The following is a 21331-nucleotide window of genomic DNA, read 5'->3' as shown; positions in this document are numbered from 1 at the left end:
TGCGTGCTGCCCTTCCCGACCAAGGCTTGAGCTCTCCTCCTGAAGCGCCGGCAGCAGCCGCAGCCCCGCTAGTGCAGCAGAGAGGGCGCGGCCCGGCCTTCGCGCCTCGCGGCCATCAGGCATCGCGGCGGGCACCTGCGGTCCGTCAGGCCGCTGTTGAGCGGTGGCGGCCGCGGCGCATTGCCGAGGTGGCAGTTGGCGGCGGCGCGGGCGGACGGTGAGAGGAATGTGAGGGGGGTCTCGGTAGAGTCGGGCTCGGCCCTGCCGGCCTCGGAGCGAGTCTCCCGCCTGGGCTGTGTCCCGCGGGAGCCCCGCCGAGGAGGCGGGTTTGTGCCGCCGAGCGATGCGGTGAGGCGGGGGGAGCGGGGTGTGCCCAGCGCAGGGCTTGTGAGCCGCGGCCGCGGCGCGACCGAAACTGCGGCCGGGCAGCGATGGGCGGGTGCTGGAGTGTTTTAGCGCGGCTTTGTGTTCGCATGGACAACCATTTCTGGAAAAGTCGGTGTGTAAATGCTTTTAGCGCGGGCTGCTGCGGTGTCCCTGAGGGCAGGGGCTGTGTGTATGTCTGTGTGTGTCTGTGTGCGTGTCTGTGTGTCCGTGTCTGTGTGTGTGTCTGTCTGTGTGCACTCTCACCTTCGCTGCCGCAGGGCCCGGGGGCTCTCGCACATTTTGAAGAGAGACCTTCCATAACGGAGGGCTGCGTGTCTTGCCCGGTGTCGGCACTGCTGTGGACATGGCACACAGCGTTTGTTGCCTGCGCTTGATAAATGTGTCTTCCCCGTGCAGGAGACGCAACAGCGGAGAGAAGCTGAAGTCTGACACACGTAATGGTCATAACACAGTTTGCGGTGTTTTAATTTGTCTATTTTGCAAGTGTTTGAATATAGAAGTGGTTCTTGAGCCATGCATGGTGTTGTGCTGTGAGTGCTTTCCGTGTGTCACCCAAGAGCTACTTCGCACTGGTTCTGGTTTCACAATGACGGGTACCGTTAAATAAGAAATATGTGTTTGGATTGCATACCCGAATCACATCATTGCTCTGTGTTTTTCTCTCCTTCTATAGCATGATGATAATACCTTCTTTTACAGTTTTGTGATTTTTTTGTTTTGTATGGTGACACTGATACTTCAGCTGATATTCTGTTATATTTTATGTAGACAATTCCATGGTTTTGAAAGCGTATAATGCTGCTTGTTAAAATCTGATAAACACCGTGTCCTGCCAAAATCTTGCAGTTACTTAAGACTGGAAAGAAATGTATAATCATTTGCCTTATTACTGCGATACTTCCAGTTCAGATAGTTAAATAAATTGGTTCAACAGTAAAAAAACCAAACATACGTAATCTTCCAAATTATTTCCAGATGACTTTTGACTGGCAGAAAGAGTCGAGTGTTATGTTTGTTTGCTTGTTTTATGCAAGCGTAGTTAAGTGGCAATATCTCTATGTCTCCCTTTTCATCTCCGAGTGCTTCTTTAGATATGTAACTGTAGCTACGTACTTACTGAGATACAACACTCTGATATTGAAATGTAACATACTTTTGTTTTTGTTCTTTAAGAGAGGCAAACATTGACTGCATTCAGAAACCCTCTGGACACAATAGTGTTGTGCCTTGTGTAGACATGCGCTGGAAGTAGAAAGTGACTGCTGTATTTTTTCTCTTGCAGGTTTGCAGGAAACTTATACTAATAAATAAAATAAAATAAGATAAAAATGTCATTAAGGAAAGGTATGTGCATATGTATGTGTCTAATTTTTAAAAAATCTCTTTTGCACTTTTCTGAGTTTCGCAGTCTTTCTCTGCTTATATTGATAAACTTTTTTCTTTTAAATTTTCAGTGAACATTTCCATCCTTATAGTGGCAGTTGTCATATTTTTGCTAGTTCTTCATCATAACTTCCTGGGCCTCAGTGACTTCTTAAAACAGGAATTGTCAGGTATGTTGGTGGGTTTTTGTTGTTTTTTATTGGTGGGAAAGCACGTGCTCTGGCCAGACAGAAACCTTCTTGTGCTTTCAGCTTAGATAATGTAGTGTGATCTGTGATGGACTAAATGTGGGCTGTACTTAGTGCCTCAATCTTCAGTGTGAACATAAATCACAACGGTGACTTTAATTTACAATTTCTGTCGTCTTCATTGATTTCTATCTAAGAGGAAAATAAAGTAGAAGAAAAAGAGGGAAGGGTGATGTGGAAAAAGGCTAAAAGCTGGTTGGGGTGAGAGGAGGAAGTCAGTAAGATTATAGACATGACAGAAGGGACCAAAGGTAAGTGTGGCCTACTGTAGTTTAAGCCTCATTTTAGTACCTTGTTGTGATGCATAGTATGTAGTTTATTTGTCAAATGTTTTCTTATTAACATCTCAGATTCTCAAGAGCAAGTGCCATATTTTAAGTGTTTGATACTGGCACACTGTAATCCACAACCCAACTGAGACATCCAAGTGCTTACATAGTAGAAATAATGGCAGGTGTTCGGAATTTTGGCATGATAATAATGTCTGTTTATTATGTGGTACCATTTGTACTTCACAGATTCAAACCCAGTAGGACTTCAGCCTATAGATTTCATCCCTGCAGTTCCCCAGAGGCTAGAAGATGAAAGGAATGATAAGGAGATTTCTGTGGTCATTGCAGCATCAGATGAGAGGCTCGGGGGTGCAATTGCAGCCATGAACAGTATTTACAGTCACACCAAATCCAACGTGGTTTTCTATATTGTTACTTTGAATGATACTGTGGATCACTTGAGGTAATTATCTTTTCATTAGCTTCCCACAATGTTGTAAAACTTCGTATCTCTGAGAAGAGGGAGAACTGACTTTCCCTGGAACGGCGTTCCTCTAAATTGTTTGCAATCCTACATGCTGCTGCTTATTGCAGCTTTTTGGCAAGGCTGCTGTGGGGAGTCCTGCAGTTGTTCCCTCTGGAAATATTTCAAGGATGGAGAAGAGCTGTCTTTTCCAGTGGGGTTATATGCAACTGGTGAGGTTGGAGTTTGTTGGTGGAGGGGTTGTACAAATTACTTCCTACATTTCATCTAAGCAATTCAGATGCTGGGAATGAAGTTTCTCCATTTTTTGATTGTTCTTTAATAGTTTTACCCACATCTGTTCACAACGATATTTTTTGTGGAGGATCTGTTATAACAGGACCATGTATTTCTAATAAAATAAGAAGCCACCTCATACTTTCATGTATCATGGCTGTCCAGTACCCTGACAGTGGACATGCCCCTGCAGTCGTACAGGACACCACTGGTATCAGCCATAGATTACATTCTATATGTACGTTTGTTGGATAGGGAAGTGAATGGCCAGATCAAGATCTGTGTCACTGTCACTCACATCTCCACTTTTTGTTTGATTTTGTCTCACTTGACAAAATCTGTGCCTTTCTCCTGTTTGCAGGCTGTGGCTAAGTAACACTGCTCTGAAAAATCTGAGATACCGAATTTTGGATTTTGACCCTCGTGTCTTAGAAGGAAAAGTACAAGTGGATCCTCAAAAGGCAGACACCCTAAAACCAGTGAGGATGATGTTGATTACTTTTTGCAATTATTAGTTATTAGCAATATGTTTAGATTGACTTTTGAACACAACTAGAGATCAAAATCAAATCCGTTACTGTAGAAGAATATTTGATAATCAAATTCCTAAATTTTCAGTAAGAATAAATTTCCAGATGGTGCGAGGTGGATTGAATATCTACATATGCATGCCTAGTATCATTTTTTGCTGCTAGCTACAGTGACACATAGCAGCTTGCATGTCAAGCATGCCAGCACCTCTGAGACACTGCAGGTATACACGGGGAAATAAGAAATTCTAATATAGACCAGTTTTAAAGTTAGTTTATCAATGCACCAATTCATAGGAAACCAGAAATTGACGGAACCTGTTTATTTTAAATAACTCCCAGGATCTTGCTGCCTATTCTGTTTCCTTGGTAGAAGTTGTCTTGGACATTAGTCCCTTTGAAAAGTGCCAGGAGTAACAATCGATTTCACATTTATTTGGACAAGTTTGCATTTAATTCTTCATTTCTCTTGCTTTTTTGTTTTCGCAGTTAACCTTTGCAAGATTCTACTTGCCCTATTTGGTACCTCATGCAGAGAAGGTCGTCTACGTGGATGATGATATAATAGTGCAAGGTAGGGGACCTTTTCTTAGGCTTTTGCCACTGGCCTTATGCTGAGGTCAGTCACCAAACACTTTGTAAATATGAGTGAGTTGGATTAAACTGTGTGGTTTTATCTGCTGTGGCAATGGACTGAACAAAAAGTCACTCAGTGCTTCACCAGGATTGCTTTTAATTTTTCTGTGCTCACTTCTATTTTTCAGATGATATTCTTGAGCTTTACAACACTCCATTGAAACCTGGACATGCAGCTGCATTTTCAGATGATTGTGACTCAACCACTAACAAAGTTGCCGTCCGTGGAGCGGGCAATCAGGTTAGTTTAATTCTGATTCAGTGGTTTCAATACTATACATCCCAGGCTTTGGAAAAGGGCACTGGGTTTTAATGTACTTGCAGGCTGACTGCCATGTGCAGTGAGCAGAAAGGTGTGACTGTCCCTGCCCAAATCAATTTAGTCTGACATTTGTGTTACAAATGACGCCTGCAGTTTTAGGCACAGTAAAAGCACTGAATTTTTAGTGTGCTTTACGGTGAGAGCAATTCCCAGTGTGGAACAGCAGGAGATCTTAGAATATCTGAAGGAGAATTTTTCATTTATGAGTGTTTAAGAAGGACGTTTTCTGGGAGTGGTACTGTATTAATAATATGGTATTGGTAAGATCATGCAGAATTCCTTAAATATGTAGTTTATGTAATAATACTTTTTAGATGTTAGACCTCTTAGGCTTTCTTTGTCTCATGTTAAGGGAAGGGGTATTTGCTTTAACAACTTCAGGCTATGCTTGTCTGTTGGAAGTTGTGTGGGATTTTTCTTTAAATAGCAGTTCGACTGTATTTTAAGCTAATTTCTACTCTCTTTTTTTTTTTTTTTTTCCCCCACAGTATAATTACATTGGGTTTCTAGATTACAAAAAAGAAACCATCCGAAAGCTTGCCATGAAAGCCAGCACCTGCTCTTTCAATCCAGGAGTTTTTGTTGCCAATTTGACAGAATGGAAGTTACAGAACATCACTAAGCAGTTGGAGAAGTGGATGGCACTTAATGTAGCGTAAGTACCCCCAAGCTGGTGGTGACAGTGGGTCAGGGAGTGGGTTATGGTGATGGCATCTAACTGTTAAATGAAGGACTATGTATGTGTTGTGTGTGTCTGTGGATTCCTATCATGCAGCTGCAAGTGAAAATCAACAGCTCTAGGGCCACACAAGCATCCTTCCCAACTTCTTTTCATCTTCTCTTTCAGAGAGGAACTTTACAGTAGGACACTGGCTGGCAGCATCACAACACCTCCACTGCTAATTGTATTTTACAAGCGACATTCCAGTATTGATCCCATGTGGAATGTCCGGCATCTCGGTACGTATGGAACATTTGTGACACTGCTTCACCAGTGCTTTTCCAGATCTGTAGCTGGACACCTAGTTGATGATGCAGCAAATGGATCTTTCCTTCCTCTATTTTATACCTTGTTCTTTAACAAACACTGCTTTGCAATACCATCTCGGTGCTTGTGGGCTTGATCTTTCAAGTTCTTTTTTGATCTGCTAGGGGGCTACTTCTTGAACCGGCTTACTCTCAAATGACTTCGCATGTTCCTTCCCTTTTTCCACATATATGTTGTATCTGAAGTGATTCCAGGTGTTTCTTCCACGACTGTTGAGAGGAACAGACATTCATACCTGTTCTGCTACTGGTGAAACCCCAGTGCTGGAAGAGCATTATTAGGTTTTGTTTCCAATGAACAACACATAGGCTGCTGAATACATCTGGGTATTAAGGAAGGGTTTAAAGAACTTGGGAGTTAAGGCAGTACATAAAAATAAATACTGTGACGGACCACAGTGACATTCAGTTGCACCTTAGTATGTTTTTCACTTTGCCCTGATTTCTGCCTCCCAAATCACTTCCTTTTTCCATAAATGACAAGATTTCCTTTGTTAAAAACCTTTGTTTTGAAATGAAAATATCGCATGTTGGTGTTTCTGCTGCATTTATTTCAGGCGCTAATGCTTCTTTTTCAATAAAAGGGTCTAGTGCTGGAAAGAGGTACTCTCCGCAGTTTGTGAAAGCTGCCAAGCTGCTCCATTGGAACGGACACTTCAAACCATGGGGAAGAACAGCTTCATATGCTGAAGTCTGGGAGAAGTGGTATGTTCCTGACCCTACAGGCAAGTTCAGCCTGATCCGCAGACATTCAGAAGCCTATGAAGCAAAGTAGAGTCAATTTTAATAACTGATGGCATTTTCTCAGGAAACTTCAGGAGCCAAGCAGAACATTTTTTTTAGCCAGCTTGTTTTACAGAGCAGCCCTTGCCTTCTGGAGCACAAGGTAATGCGCTTATTCGGGTGCAGTTCTGAAAGGCACAGTTCCAAAGGAGACTCACTTCGCTTGTGTGACGGAAGATGCTACTCCAGCAGCACTATAGAAAGCAAAGGAGGATCTCCACAAACTGGCATTTTCCTTAATTCATTTCTGTCTGCTATGTGTTCTTCTGCTCTTTACTACAAGTCTAGAGGAGAATCATTTTGTCAGCTATAGAAAGTTTCTAAGATACAACTTCAGCTGGTGTTTGCACCATGCAAATCTTGCACAGCAATGTACTGTAATTAAGGGCTGCTTGGGTTTTGTTCTCTTGTTTTGTTCTCTTATCCTCTGAAATAATCAACAACCCTTTCCTGCATGAAATCTCCTCCCAACCATTTTTGTGTCTTTCATGCAGAATTCTGCAAAACAGAATCCTGTTTTTTTATTTAAAGATTCATCTTTCAAGTATTATTTCACTATGCAAAGTGGTTTTAACTGCCAGTGAACACTAAAACATTTTTGTAAATAGGTGGCTAAAACTTTGTTCAAAAATAAAAGCCAATTTAACATGTTGACTCAAAGCTTGGGTAAATGGCAATCTGATTCTAGACTTGATCTGATACATGAAGTATGTTTCCTTTGTACTTAAAATACAGGAAGTGATTGAAACTAGAGTCAATTGATCTCATCTTTGTGAAAGCAATCTCATTCTAAAATTGTGCAAAACGTTTATTTTGGGGAACAGGCTGTATGAATCACAGATTAATTTTGTTAAGTTCCTCATAGCTCTTTCAGGTGAGCATGGTTCTGCTACCGAAGTTTTTCCCACTGTGCTTTTCCTGGTCTGGCTGTTTAAACTCATCAGGTAAGATTCCTGTGCCCTTTTGCAGCTGGTTGCCTATTGCCTCCTACATATGTTGATTTTTTTTTTTTTTACAGTTATAATGTTGAGTAGTGGTTACTACGAGATGTATATCCCAGCAGCTGTTGTGCCAACTATCCCATTTAATACAGGTTTGAACTCAAGTTGTCATTTTTGTTCAATAGTACTGCTTGTGAACAGTCCTCAGTATGTTCAAAGGGCTTTGTGTTAATGCAGCGATGGGCTCAGTGTTGTGTTGTCTGAGATGCAGGGCAGCAGAGAGCTAAAGGGCTCATTCATGTATATGAGTTATGGTTTTAGTACTGCTTTGTAATTTAACAGGATTTCCAACTACTTCACTCATTACAGTCACTACCTATAGTTCTGTTTCTGTCATGGATGCTGATCTGTGGTTTGTTATCTATCAATTATTTTCCTTGGTTTTGATGAACAAGAACCATTCTTGTCCTTGAAGTGGTGAGGAGTAATAAGTTCAGCTGCCAGACTTTTGAAAGATTGCACTAGATCAGCTGACACCAACTGAATTCTGATGGCCAGGCTGTTTTAGCAGGTTTCAAGAAAATGTACGTGTCTTTGTCTGCATTTCATACTTTTTTTAAGCTGCAGAGGACTTTGCCTCTACATACATTTAGGGAAAATACAACTCCTAAAGAACACAGACATCAGACCTTTAGGTTAACAAGAAGAAAACAGGCACATGGGAGGAAGATGCTTGGTGTCAGGTGTTTATTCTAAATTGTTGGGCAAGTGCAGGGTCTCTTGGTCATTCTCTTGCTCCCCCAGTTCCACTACAGGCTGAGTGCAATTACAGGTCCGTACAACACAGAGCAACGTTTTGCTTTACAGTTACCAGTTGTTGCCATGTATAATAGGTGTCATCAGGAAATGCATATTTTGTTCGAGAGCATCATAAGAACAAGAAGCTTGTTCCCTGGTGAAGACAGATTGCTAATATAATCTCAGTTACCTTTCCCAGTGAAGCTTCTGAAACAGCACTTAGATAAAATACCTGATGCCGAGCTGAAATAAGTGGCATTTTCTAGACAACTTTTACAAAAGAAAGTTCTACAATTTTTTGCAGAAGTATACTGAAAACTTAACTGATTTGAGTCATGCTCTAGAAGTAATGTCTCTGTAATCCTCTGGAAGGGAGTATGAAAACTTACCATGAAATGTAATTGCTTGAACATGACTAGAATTACCTCAGTCTACTAGAAATTTTTTTAAATAGGCTTTTTTTTTTAATACAGGAAATAAAGTTTAGGAGTTAAAAGCTGAATACAGTCAGTTTCCTAGATTTGTATAAATCTGAAATGATCAAGGGAAATACACTAGTATATACATTATTTGATACATCAATAATTATGAATCTTTGCAGCATTCCTCAAACTTCTGCTGTAACACAAGTCTTCATGACTCCTGTGAAAGCCAATTCTAAGAGTCTCCAAACCATGTCTTCACGCATAATTCCTTACACATAGTCTGTGTTAAAATCATAGGCATCATCTTCATCTGCTGTCTTATCCAAGTTGAGTGACAGTGAATTGGAATGTTCGCTTTCTGAGAAAAGAAAATGTGTAAGTGAAACCACTGCAAGTGCTAAAGTACTAGAGCCCATCCTTCAAGCCAAGGTTTTTAATACAGACCTGCTATCTGTTTTTCTGAATTTGTAGGACTTGTCTGTCGTTTTCCAAGCTTTGCTTTCCTGGTGACCTGAACTTTGCTTTCCTGCAAGTCAGAGAGGTCAGTCATCATGTGTTTATTCAGACATTGCTAATGAAGTCTATCATGCAAATAAAACCTAACAAAGAGAAATGATCACATGGATGCCCCTTGTATAGCTGGTCAGGAATGCTGCCTTAGAACTGATTATGTTGTTGTTTCCTTAGTTAAGCAAAAAATGCAGCTCTTATCTCTAGGAGAAAGGCTTTTTGATTACTCTTAGTAGCTCCACAGTGCCTACACTTCTCAGTTTACAGCAGGATACTGACTGGGTATTGGTGTCAGGATCAAAAACAGGTAGAAGCTGCCTAATGAAATCCTGATTTACCTCTTCGACATCCATTTCTTCTTCTTCTTCCACATCGTCTGGATCATCATCACTTTCTGTGAAATCCTCCTCTTCTTCTGTGTCCCCCTCCTTGCTTGTTTCCAAGTTTTCCCACTCCAATGTTTCCTCTATCACTTTATTTTCCTCTATTGTCCCATTTACCATACCACTTGACTGGAAAATTATGCTGCTTGATGGACTGGGGTGTTTCAAAGCTGGGAAAAACATAGGGAAGTGTCTGTTAAGTCAGTGTTAGCACCAGATGTAACGCCTATTCCCTGAGAGAACAGCCATAATTAGATCAGGGCTAGAAAAAGTCCTGTCCTGCCCCTTCCTTCCAAAAGATGACACTCCCACATAAGCAGGTAGAACAAAGAACAATTCTCTGAGAGTAGCTCTCCCCGAGGCTTCTACAGAAAACTGCTAGGAGCTGAAAGCCTTGGATATGAGTATATGTTGTACTACGTAAAATGTATTTTGTTGGCCTGATTAGGCAGTGTCTATGTGCTCTTAAACATTCTTTTCCCCTGGTTCCAGTTTAGGAGAGTTAGGGCAGTTAAGCAGAAACCAGGAACTAGCAGGGGTAATTTGTGTTAAACCAGCACACAGATGCACTATTCTGTTGCATCAGACTCCATTTCTTTTCTAAAAGGTTCATATTCACTGCATATTGGCAAAGCTATCATGTGAAACCCCAGGGCTTCCATTCAAAACCTCCCATTTAAACTACTACCACCACTCTTAATGGTAGCAGTGCCTTACAGTAACAGTCCTACCTTGAACAGTGGTGTTGTTTTCTTCTTCTAGCTTACTTAAATTAAAGCACTCCTGCATTTCAGCTATTTTTTTTTCTGTAAGATATGGTGGCGGTCTCCAGGATCCTGGAGGTTGTGAATGGTAGCTTATTTTAGCTCTGGGAAAACAAAATACTAGCATTAAAAAACAACCAAAGATAACTCTCTTAAACTTCCCAGCCTAACCACTCATTTATTATCATCTGTTTAACAGCAGTTAAATAGCTATTTAAATTTGACTCTGAAGTTCTCAATAACAGTATTAAGTGGATAGGCAACTCCTGAGAGGAAAAACTGGCATACTTTGTCACTGCAAATCTGCCTGTAAAATCATGAGCTGTAAAAGCAGCTGAACCACTTGAGCAAGGGAAATAGTCACACTGAATTACTGGGTTACATTTATTCCCACCCTCAGAATACAGGAAACACTATAAATTTCCACAGAAAATTTGCCATATCCTTTCCTGTCTGTAGAAGGATGACTAAATGGACTGAGTACTTGAGAGGAAGGCAAATTCCCCTAACAGAGCTATAGCAGAAGTCAGCAAACTGGCTGTGGAGTAACATGCAACATGCTTTCACTCTTTCCATGTATCCTTCACTACTTTAGAAAATAACCCATGGATGGCATTCCCTAAATCTGTTAGCCAATCCAGCTCTCTTTAGCCAAATAAAATGTTTGGGAGGGGGGAAGGGGTGTTGGTGAAAAGCAGCCTCTCCTTTCTAAGTATTTCTCACGACATTCAGCTTCTGCTGTGCTGGATTAAGAATGTGAAAAAGGTGAGCATCATAAAGCAAAATGCATAGCATACATACCCTGTCCAGTCACATAGTAGTAATTTAGCTACATTCTCTACATCAGGAACGCCTCCCTTTTTCAGCATGCCCCTTTTCTGAGCAAGTAAAGTTAAAAACTCTTCAGTGTTGCTGAAATCTGCGATGCTATAGTAAATCATTACCTAATGCAAAAGAAAACAGTACATTCAGAGATAGATACCCACTTTTCTTTTAGTTTTAGGAATTAAAAAAAGCAAATCAAATTGGATTACAATTAGGGCAAAAAAGAATGTGAAGAGCTGTTTTTCTATTGCATGTGGGAGTAAACAGTACAAAGCAAAATGCCTACTTTATCAAATTCATTTGCTATTCACCCATACTAGTGGGTGTATAGAGACAGCACACTGGTTTGTGAAAAAACAGAACAGAGTCAGAATTAGGCTTAGGTTAAGCTACTTGAAACTAGAGTGAAATCAGAGTTGGATCTGAGGTCTTCATGGTAGTAATAGGAAGCAGTCAGAGTATCTTCATTTTTCACTCTGTGATATTGTAAATGAGATCTTAAAACCAGTTTGTTTGGGTTTTTTAAATCAGAAAAGTTATTGAGCAAACAGTCTCTGGCTGACAGGATGCAGTGAGAGATGAGGAAAAAGAAAGAGCTCACCTGCTGTTTACTGCAGTGATTTAGAATGGCATCTGCTGCTTCAAGCACATCTGCTGACCCTGATTCTTCTGTGTCTATGATACTTCTCAAGGCCAGAGCTAGGGCACTGTTGGAAGGATCTGCAATTATACTTGGACTGTCTAAGATCTTTGTCTGTTTATCAATGTGCACAATTTGCATGGACCTGTTGAGAGAGAAATGCACTGTAAGTAGATAAATCACCTAGCAAAGGGCTGGTAGTGGTCAGGGATGCAAGACACAAAGCTCAGCGTTGGACTGAATGCACTTCATACAGAGTCAGTTTTTGTGCTTTTCCATCATTTGCTTTGTGTAGGACAGAAATCTAAATGTACAAAAAGCACAAGTTTATACACTGTATCCCCCCGTGATGGCTTGCATCACACAGCTCAGTCTTTCATCCTGGCAAATTGAAACCTGCATTTGAAGCTGCACAGAGGGGCACACTTTGCCCTAATGGATGGAAATTGTACACAAACAACAAACTCAAGGTAATCAGAACACAACAACAAACAGTGACATGAACAGCTTTTATCAGACTCAACGTACTTGGTAACACCTCTTGTTAGGCCAACATTGCAAGCTCGAACTCCTTTAAGACTGTTGATGATGCTGCTCTTTCCCACGTTAGGAAAACCTGGACAAAACCACATAAGTCCTTGTTAGTTAGATAAGAACAGCCTATGTAACACTGATCAAAACCGCTTCTTCTAGGTGCCTTTGGTAAAGTACATCTTCAGTGTGAGATCAGAGTTGGATCTGAAGTCTTCACTACATAAGTAAGACAAGGTTTGTATCCTCATTTCTCACACTGATAATAAGAGGGACATGAATGACATCACTGAATGTCACACCACAGATCTTATCAGACAGGAGGAAGTCAGTGGAAGCTTGTGGTATGTAGCATCTTGTTCTCTTGTTTCCCTACGCTGGTGAATCAGCTCAGGCCTCACACAATGTGTCTTTCACAGATCACATACAGTATGTTTATGTAAATGGAACACAGATTGCTGTCAAATACAGTGCTGCAGAGGTGAGTCTTAGATGAAAATAAGAACATTTACTGGAAAGCCAACAAGAAAGTAATGTGTTGCTTTATCCAATTTGCAATATAAGATACCAAAACTTCATAGGAGAAGAAGGAACCTCTTCCCGTCTCTCCCCAACACTTACCTACTACGCCAACCTGAATGGCTTTGTTCTGAGTCTTGCCGTACTCTTGAAGAAGTTTCACAAGGCATTTGCTTCCAAAACATTCAGTGGTTCTTGATAGATCAACACGAGAACGTCTTTTTGTGACTTGCTCCTGCTACGTGATTCAAAGACAAAAAAAAACCAAACCATGGTCAGGAGCTATTTAGGAAACTAAATATGTATGCTAAGGTTTATTTATCTACTGTAATGTTTCCAACTCTTATCCTCTATTAGATGTTGCTGTGTTCTTCTAAATAGAAGGACTTCGCTTAATAAGAAATTGGGTAATCAATTAAGTGACAGTAAAAAAAGCAGCCATCAACTGCTAAGAGAAAAAGGAATGTGAACTGGTTTGTGATTTCAGTTCAGGCTGTGTTGCAGATTTGTTGTGTGACCATAACATAACCATGTACATTCAGTTGGTAGAATCCTTAAATCTGCAAATTCCCTCAAGAGGCTTCCATTTTTTGGAAGTTTTTCAAAGCCCGCTCTCTGTGTTGCAGTTTCTGCACCATTTTGCAGGAGGGCCTATTTCACTATGCTGGTATCAGGGTTGTGTGAAGCATTATGTATTAATACAACTCAAATGATCATCTTCAAAGAGTTGAGACTAGGACACAGGCAGCGACCCCCTTTATAATCTTCACGAAATATGTCAGGTGCTACCTTTATCGATGGCCACAGTCAGGATGAATGCACTAGTACAGCCTGCACCATTTAACCTGCAAAACAATTCAGATGGAACTGGTGCAGCCACCCTGTGTAGAAGGTGAAAAATTCCTCATCTTCCTCTCCTCACTGTCCTACTTAGAGTTAAAAAACAGAATTGCTTTTACTCTAGTCCAGCATCCTGGGCACAAATAGTATGTATTTCAACAATAATTTCCCCACTGTACCACAAAGCTTAGTCAAAGTGCAAAGGTGTATCTATCAGTCACAGCAGTATCAGCAAACACAGGGAAAAGGAATTTTAAAGAACAAGAGGTCCTGTTTCTCAACATGTGTCAGCACATGATTACAAACATATACAACTTAGTAATGAGACAGCCTGCAGTGCTCTTACCATAGTCCTGTCCTTCATCAGCGTTGCTGATTTAAAAGCGACTGTTGGAAACTCCTTCTTCAAATAATTCAACCATTTCTCTAAGTTCTCCTTTGGCACTAAATCTGGAAAAAAAGAGCACAGTCCTTTCACTCCTGTGAATCTTAATATCACTGTGTGAAGGAAATCTAAGGTGGAATCAGGAACCAGGCTGTATTTCCTGCCTTTAGTATGCTGCTTTGTTACAAATAATGTTTGGCTGAAAATCCCAGTAAAAAAAATACTGGGTACCCTCCCCAAAGACACTCAGTGTTGCAAGTTTTAGTCTGTATTTTCTGCCTCAAGCAGAAGATACAAAATTACGTGTTTGGTCCCTGTATCACATTTTTAATGCTGGGGTCTTGCTAGGAGACTTTGTATGGCACAGAGAGTGATGTTCTCTGAAGGATTATCCTATCATCCCAGCAAAGGCTGCTCTAATACAAAGTTCCCTTTGCTCTTGCTGTCAGGATTTGATTTTCTTTTTGCTGGTGAACTCAGTGATTTCCAGCCTTTTTAGCTGGTTTCACCTTTTGTGTAGATTCTTTCTTATAGCAATAGAAGAGAGAAATTACTTCCCAAAGCCAAATTTCAAATCCAACCACTGCATTGATTTGCTGATCCTTAACTCACTGTTGCCTGAGCAGGGACAAGCATCGTCACCTTTGCCTATTCACCTACATTGACAAAAATGTTAAAAATTGTAAGATGCTTAACTTCTGTCAAATTTGGCTGAGACTGGCCAATGCCTTGAGATGTTACTGCAAAAGGAGGGGGCTAGTGTGCATTTATCTGTCTGTAGTGTTTTCTTAGCAAACTAGCCTAAAAGGTGGAGGAAATGTGACCCCTTCAGTAGGGCAGTGAGCTCAGAGTTGGATCTTATGTCCTCAATGGAATCTCAGATTCCTTTGAATTCTTCTTCATAGCTCAGTTACTACTACAGAACCTCACAGTGACCAAGTAACACTTCAAGAAAACCTGTGCTTCTTACCAGTTTTGTTCAGAACCAACAGTAGCTTTTTGTCTCCTCCAGAGCAAGTTACAGCTTGCTCCAGTTGAGGACACCGGCAGCCCATTGGATCTCTCGCATCTAAAACCTCTAGAACCACATCTGAGGCCTCAATCACCTAGGTCAGAAAAAAGAGCAAATACTCTCAAATAAGACATAACAGACCATTGACAGATGACACTCTGGAATAGCTGTGGCTTACAACAGTTACTGTTGACTTTCACAGAATGATTCATGAGGTTTCATAAGACTGTTCTTGTTTGAACTCCTGTCTTCTGAACTACAAACCAGAAAGCTGAAGCAATTTTCATCTTTTTCCTCCAAAGGCAAGAAGTCCTTAGACACTAGTCCCAAATTGCTGCAAGAGCTCTCTGATCACTATGTACTGATATTAACCCAAGAAGTCTAAAAGCTCAACATGCTGCATGTCTCAGGAGCTCACACCAGACAAGACTGAAACTCTCAGTTTCTGTCATAAAATCCCTTACTTCAGTGTAGAAGTTTATTGCAACCAACCTGTCTACTCTCTGGCAGCTGTAATGCAATAAAGGCAGCTGCACAGTAATGCAATAAAGGAAAATAACAAGTGGTCTCATTGCTGACTCTCATCAAATTATATAAAAATAGTTGAAGTGTCTCACCTTCTGGAGCTCCCTGCAAAATGATTTCTTCGAATTTTTATTCAGCAGTTTCTTAGGCTTTGCTTTAGATTTGGCAGAGGAATCCTGAATGCAAATAACAATGAAAGGGAATGATAAAACTGAGAATTAATGTATTATACTTCCGTGCATATACAGCATGCAGATGTAACACAGAACGTACTGCTTAAGAAGATGTAGTTTCAGGATTATTTTTATTGCTTCTTTAAGTTTCAAAGAATCAGACACCCACCTTGCCCTCTGCTTTTTCCTGGATTTTGGCTGCATTCTTTTTAGCTTCAAGCTTCCTCTTCTTTTCATGTTCTTTCTGTCTGTTGAGCTTCTGCTTTTGTTTTAGTTCTTCAAGCTGATGGCAAACAAAGACCCAAGCCAGATGAAACACATTTGAGGATGGTAAGAATACCGTTCTGTCTCCCCTTTACTTATTTCTGACTGAAGTTCCTGAGACAGCTTAGTTAGAAGTCGTGCCCGTCCAAGTGACAGTGGGAACATTTTTTGCATTCTATCCTGAAAAGAATACTCTTGCTTTCAATCGCCTCGAAACCAGAGGCAATACATCCACCAGCTAGACCCCAAAATAACAGCCATGCTCCACACTGCAGAGAGCAGATCCTTATTTTCTGTACAATCACATAATCACAAGACTTAACTTGTAGCATTCTGATGGGACATCTATGTATCTTAGCATCACAGGCACTTCTGATTACACTAAAAATGACATTTCCAGCATGTTCATACAGACTGTGATGAAATGAAGGTTAAAAATAAAAGAGCAAATTGCTACATACTGTATAATACTAGAAATAAATACATTATTTTTCCAAAGTACACATCTACTGGGACCATTTACGGTCTACCATGATTGCACCTCTGGGTGTGCACATGTACACACACAAAGCTTCCTTGAAGATAGGAATCGTCTCAGTTCTTTCCCACAAACTGTATTTTACCCTCTGCTTTCTTTGCTCTGCCTCCCGCAGAAGCTCTTCCTTAAATGGTGCAGCACTGGGAACACCAGGATCTTTCTTGGGCTTTTTGCGTCCACGCTTTTTGGCCTCCTTCCTGACTTTTCGGTGGTGTTCTCTGATCTGAAGATGGGAACAATAATATTTTCTTAGTCGAAGGCAAAAGAAAAAGGGATGTATCTCTTGTAAAAAGTGTTACATTTCTGACCTTAGATTGAAACGTTTTGATTGCATAATGTCTCATTGTAAGGTTACACTTGAACATACCAGCCCCGAATAATGCCAAATGGAATGATGTAAGAAATCTACACTTATTTCTACATCATCTTTCGGCTAATGGTAACTGGAAAGCACATTCTTTGTTGCAGTTCAGACTTAACATCCAAGATAACATCCTTAACTGCGCACACCTCTACGTGCAACGTGTTTGTGTAGGAATACATAAAGCACACCGTCGGTGCTACAGCGGCCAGCGTGGAGCTCCAGCCCCGCGGGCAGGGCAGCCCGGGCCTCACTCACCTTCTTCTGGATCTTGTAGCGCTTGTGGCAGCTCAGCCTCTTGCTGGCCTTCCGCAGCTCTGCAAAGTACCGCGCCGGTCAGCGCCCGGGACAGCCCCGCCGCTCCCTGCGGCCCGGGCGGCCCACCCCCGGCCCGGGCCGCCGCCGTCAGCTCGGCCACGGGCAGCCGCCCCCGCCCCCCTCCCCGCGCCGTTCCCCCGGCCCCGGCTCCAGGCCGCCGCCCGCCCCGCCATTCCCTCTCCTCAGCGCGCTCGGCAGCGATGCCGCCCGCGCGCCGTCCCCGCTCCCGCTCACTGGGCCGCTTCATGGCGCCGCCGGCCGCGCTCGCCGCCGCCCCACGTGCCGCGCTCCTTCCTCCTGCCGCCGGCGGGCGCTGCCGTAAAGCGAAGCGGCCCTTCCTCGCCGGAGGTGTCGCGCCGCCTCGGCGCGTTTGGCGGCCGGGCGGGCTTTGCGGCAGCGGCGGGCTCGGCGGGCCGGAGCGGCGGCGGTACCGGCAGCGGCGGCGGGGCGGGCGGCGGAGGGCGAGTGCAGCCGCGGCTGTCGGAGGCGGAGCGGAGCCGGCTGGGTGAGCGGCACGGCGCCGGGGTCGCGCAGGCGGGGCGGCGGGCCGGAGTCAGGAGGCCGCTGCCTCCCTTTGTGTGGCCGCCGCGGGGAGGCAGCGCCGCCCGGCCGCGCAACAGCTCCGCCACGGCGGGGCCCGCGCCGGGCCCGCCGAGCCCCTCCGCCTCCCCGTGTCACCCGCCCCGTCCCCACCCTCCGCGGCGGCCCTGGCCCCCGCCGTGTCGCCGTCCGTCGCGGGTGTCCCGACCCCGCGGGCCGCGGTGTTTCCCTCAGCCCTCCCCGCGGTGCCGTCCCCAGCGCCCCGTCCCACCCGCGGGCCGAGCTCGCAGCTCTGACAGCGGGTGGCCGAGGGCAGGCGGCGGCGGCGCGGCCGCTACCGGGGCCTTCGGAGCGCGGCCCGGGGCGCGTCCTGCCCGGCGCGGGGGCAGCGCGGCCCGGGGGACACGGTCCTGTCAGGCCGAGAGCGCACAGGCGGGTCCGGTGCCCGGAGAGGCGTTTGTCTCCTCCTCCTGCCGACAATAACTCCTCACAAACCGGGCAGGGGCCGCCTGTGGGAGGGTTTGGGGAAATCCCATGTTTTGCCTCTTTGTTTCTTGTCCCAGTGTTGATAAAACGATCGATTGATGTGCCGTGTCTCTCACTTCTTCACCAGCTTGGTCCTTTTATAGTGTCTGGTCGGTGCCGTCCTTCCTTTCCCGTGTTGTAGCTGGTTCCAATGTGATCGGTAATCGGGGGAAATTCTCGCTGTGTTTCCCTCCCTTGTTCCATTTTCTGAATTTAACATGATTTATTGAGTATTTCTGTTGAATGGTATAACGATAAAACACTTTCTGTGGTATCTATATTTTTTTGGTGTTTTGTTTGTTTGTTGTTGTTGTTTTTTACTTGGGGGCCTAAAATTAAATGTGTGCTAGAACCTCATTGGCTTATTTTAAGCATTTAAAACTATTTGTTTAATTAGGTTAGACTGGGTATAGGTTAGACTGGGTAATACTTGTGGCGATCAGTCTAGTACAGCTTTCAGGAGAGGCAGTCTTGCACCCATTGTGTATATGTTAGTATACATGTATACTAGTGATGGCTAAAGCATTTTTTATAGAAATGTGTATGGTTATGTGACATTTTTATGGGTAATGTGAGCAGTTAGTAAGACACTCAAGCTCCTGTTGCACAGGAGATGGCTCATTTGTAGAGGTGGAGATTCTTGGTGCAACTGTGTAGAGTCTTGTAAACTAGTAGCTACATTGCAGAAGAAAATCTAGGAGACATGTTCTTACGTAAAAGAGAATACATTTCTGTAGACAGCAGGATTATCTTTGTTTATGAGCATGCAGATCGAGAGATAAGTTTGCATTTTGGAGCCTGACATTCGGTAGGAGTTTTACATAAGCAATTCTCACTGAGTATTCATGATGTTGTTCAGCCTGTTGTATGTGTTTTGCACCTTCCTCAGTTATTAGAGGAGAAAAATGGTTTTAGAGGCTGTGTACAAAGTGGCCAGGTGTCTTGGTCATCTAAGTGTACACCAGCATCTCCGTTTGGCTGAGAGCTGCAGCACACGTGCCTCAGGTAACGGGCATGGAGAAGCCCGAATGCGGTTTGCAGGCAGGTGCTGGTTGGGGCTCTCTATATCGTTATTTCAGGAGGGCCTTGGACTGAGTGTACTTTCGGGTTCCTGGATGAACCCGAATTATTGGTTCCAGTAGTCTTGCCTGCCTTTCTTTCATAACCAAGAACTTATGTTTTCCAGCAGCCTCCCCAGCAGCACGTGCCTGTGTTAGCTGTTTGACGCTGGAGCTCTCGGATAAAAGTTGGAGGCAGTGCCAAAAGCAACAGGCTGGCTGGCTGTTCCCGAGATGAATTGCCAGCTAATAAAACACAAAGATTCTCTGTATGTGCCTGTAATGAAAACGTTCAGAATACCGAACAGGAAAACAATCTCTCTGGGATTTTACAGAAGACAGTAGTTGTATGAACTAAATAGAAATAATAATTTTGCCATAAAATAGTTCTGCACATTTTGCATGAAATTTCTGAAAAAAATGAGATTTGGAGGCTGCTTAGTAATTGACATGGATATCTTCAGTGAACCTGTGTGGCTGGATCCTTAATGTTGCTTACTTATGAGGATAAAATCCACTCGGAAGACTGAGGGAGGTGCATCATTACTAGAGACTCTATTAAATGTTCTTGACCTTTAATTTTTTTTTTTTTTTAAATTTTTATAAGCACTGTAAAACTTTGCATTCCATAAGTTTTACTACTTTCTATTTTTTTTACTCTGAGGTCAGATATTGCTTATGTTTACTCCCTGCTGTGCTTGATGAATCATTCTTTAGCAAGTGGCTGTAAATTCTGTAATATGTATTCAGGAACATTAGAGAAATGTGTTTTTACTGTAAAAATGACAGAAATGTCTAGCGTTCTGTGTACGAAATTACTTAGAGGGTTTCTGCTAGGCTAAAAAAAGTCACCTTCTGTTTCTTGCTTTTTTCTCTGTCACTGTAATTATTCAATTTATTCTTCGATTTTATTATTCAATTATCTACCTATATTATATTTGTTATTAATATTTAATAAGCTACCTAGCTATATCTACTCTCAATTTTCTTCTCTCCTTCTTTCCTTTTTCTTGTCTTCCAGTTTTGACTGTACTAACACCATTGCTGATTTGCTACTCTTAGAGCGTTCCCTTCTCCCAGTATCTGTACTTGGCCATCAGACACTATGAGGAGACTGGCTTTTCGAGGTGCTGGTTGTACTCTGGTAAATCTGGCAAATTATTGATTGTATGTGCACCATTCTCTCCATTTTTCTTCCTTAGACTTTTGCTTTTCTTTATCCTAACTGTTAATTATTCCTGCCTTAATCATCTGTGTGCTTGAAATTGGTTGTGTCTAACATAAATGCTCTAATATGGTTATGTCATGCTGCCATACCTTGTAAACTAATGGAGTGCTTCCTAGAAGAAATTCCTTGTTGTGGTTGGAAAATGGGTATAGACTGGGATAGATGGATCTATTCTGTCTTCAGCCTTTGAGATAGCTACAAATAAAGATATTTTTATGATACTGTCACTGGAAGCGGGGAAAGAGCCGACAACTTGTTTTTTAAATCACCGTAGCTATTGGATGGTGGTTATTCATTTGTCTTTGTGTTGATAAATGGAAAACTACAGCCAAAACTACTTCTTGATGCTTGAGTTGTTCATCCTACACATAAAGTGGGAGTGGTAGTCACATGATAGTCCAGACCCTTTTTTGGCTTGAATATAAGACAAGGTATTCAGTAGCCCTTTGAATTTTAGTTTGTACTTTGTTTTGTTTGTATTTGTGGGTTTTTTTGTTTGGTTGGTTGTGGTTTTTTGTGTTTGTGTGTGGTGGTGTGTTGGGTTTTTTTTTAATTTGGCATGAAATTATGTGCTTTTACACCAGAACTGAGCACTTGTCTCTGTACAGCTCTTTGCTTTAAAACAGCCATTCTCACTTAGGTATCATGCATGGGATAAGGTGTCAAAATGTAGATAGTTTAAAAATGTGTCCTAGTAAGAGCTGCTAAATACATTTTCATCACTGTGAGCCCTCGGCCTTCTGACATTGCTGTCATCAGTGACAATAAATCAGGAGAATTTATCATAGATTTATCGTATTTAATGTAGGACCATTTCGATTTCCCTTTACTCCTGCCAATTTTCAAAAAGCTGGTGTTTA

At 42.6% G+C, this 21331-nt stretch overlaps 3 protein-coding genes across 12 annotated transcripts in view; 2 read left to right on the top strand and 1 right to left on the bottom strand.

Moving 5' to 3' along the window:
• The first annotated feature begins 160 nt into the window (after nt 1–160).
• GLT8D1 (glycosyltransferase 8 domain containing 1) lies at nt 161–7017 on the top strand. Of its 3 annotated transcripts, none has more exons than XM_080350546.1 (11): nt 161–217; nt 1670–1731; nt 1842–1940; nt 2537–2753; nt 3412–3529; nt 4070–4154; nt 4345–4457; nt 5027–5193; nt 5386–5498; nt 6170–6290; nt 6394–7017. In XM_080350546.1, exons 2-11 carry the CDS (start codon nt 1716–1718, stop codon nt 6473–6475), a joined length of 1131 nt encoding a protein of 376 aa, XP_080206672.1. In that variant the 5' UTR covers nt 161–217; nt 1670–1715; the 3' UTR covers nt 6476–7017. The 3 variants fall into 3 exon arrangements, with proteins under 3 accessions (XP_080206672.1, XP_080206674.1, XP_080206673.1); XM_080350547.1 differs by lacking the exon at nt 161–217 and adding an exon at nt 843–917; XM_080350548.1 differs by having other exon boundaries at nt 6170–7017.
• A 1040-nt stretch (nt 7018–8057) lies between these two features.
• GNL3 (G protein nucleolar 3) lies at nt 8058–17424 on the bottom strand. Its single transcript, XM_080350709.1, has 15 exons — nt 17355–17424; nt 17061–17119; nt 16527–16664; nt 15809–15922; nt 15559–15642; nt 14900–15035; nt 13891–13994; nt 12807–12942; nt 12183–12270; nt 11616–11799; nt 10991–11133; nt 10157–10293; nt 9381–9595; nt 8977–9058; nt 8058–8890 (listed from the first exon to the last, which is right to left on the bottom strand). Exons 1-15 carry the CDS (start codon nt 17365–17367, stop codon nt 8802–8804), a joined length of 1722 nt encoding a protein of 573 aa, XP_080206835.1. The 5' UTR covers nt 17368–17424; the 3' UTR covers nt 8058–8801.
• An 86-nt stretch (nt 17425–17510) lies between these two features.
• Nucleotides 17511–21331, top strand: part of PBRM1 (polybromo 1) — a 64873-nt gene continuing 61052 nt past the window's right edge. Inside the window, exon 1 of one of the 8 annotated variants that reach the window (XM_080350328.1) lies at nt 17511–17625. Coding sequence is in view for 6 of the 8 variants with exons in the window: in XM_080350331.1 (XP_080206457.1) it covers nt 20349–20387 (39 nt within the window). In the remaining 2 variants the exon portion in view is untranslated. Of the gene's footprint in view, nt 17626–19681; nt 20388–21331 lie in introns of those variants that run through there. The other 7 variants (XM_080350329.1, XM_080350331.1, XM_080350332.1 and 4 more) reach the window with 7 other exon arrangements.

The sequence above is a fragment of the Nesoenas mayeri genome (genome assembly GCF_963082525.1).
Source record: "Nesoenas mayeri genome assembly, chromosome: 10".
NCBI classification, from domain to species: Eukaryota; Metazoa; Chordata; class Aves; order Columbiformes; family Columbidae; genus Nesoenas; species Nesoenas mayeri.
This window is presented reverse-complemented; position numbering and strand designations above follow the sequence as displayed.

Bases quoted from the DNA above. Each gene is read 5' to 3' on its own strand.
- GLT8D1 (XM_080350546.1), top strand. The intron at 4,458-5,026 runs GTTAGTTTAATT...TTTCCCCCACAG, and splicing joins TCCGTGGAGCGGGCAATCAG to TATAATTACATTGGGTTTCT. The intron at 6,291-6,393 runs GTATGTTCCTGA...GCATTTTCTCAG, and splicing joins GCTGAAGTCTGGGAGAAGTG to GAAACTTCAGGAGCCAAGCA.
- GNL3 (XM_080350709.1), bottom strand. The intron at 15,643-15,808 runs GTGGGTGTCTGA...ATTTGCATTCAG, and splicing joins AGGAAAAAGCAGAGGGCAAG to GATTCCTCTGCCAAATCTAA. The intron at 13,995-14,899 runs GTAAGAAGCACA...CTTTTTTTCCAG, and splicing joins GTTGGTTCTGAACAAAACTG to ATTTAGTGCCAAAGGAGAAC.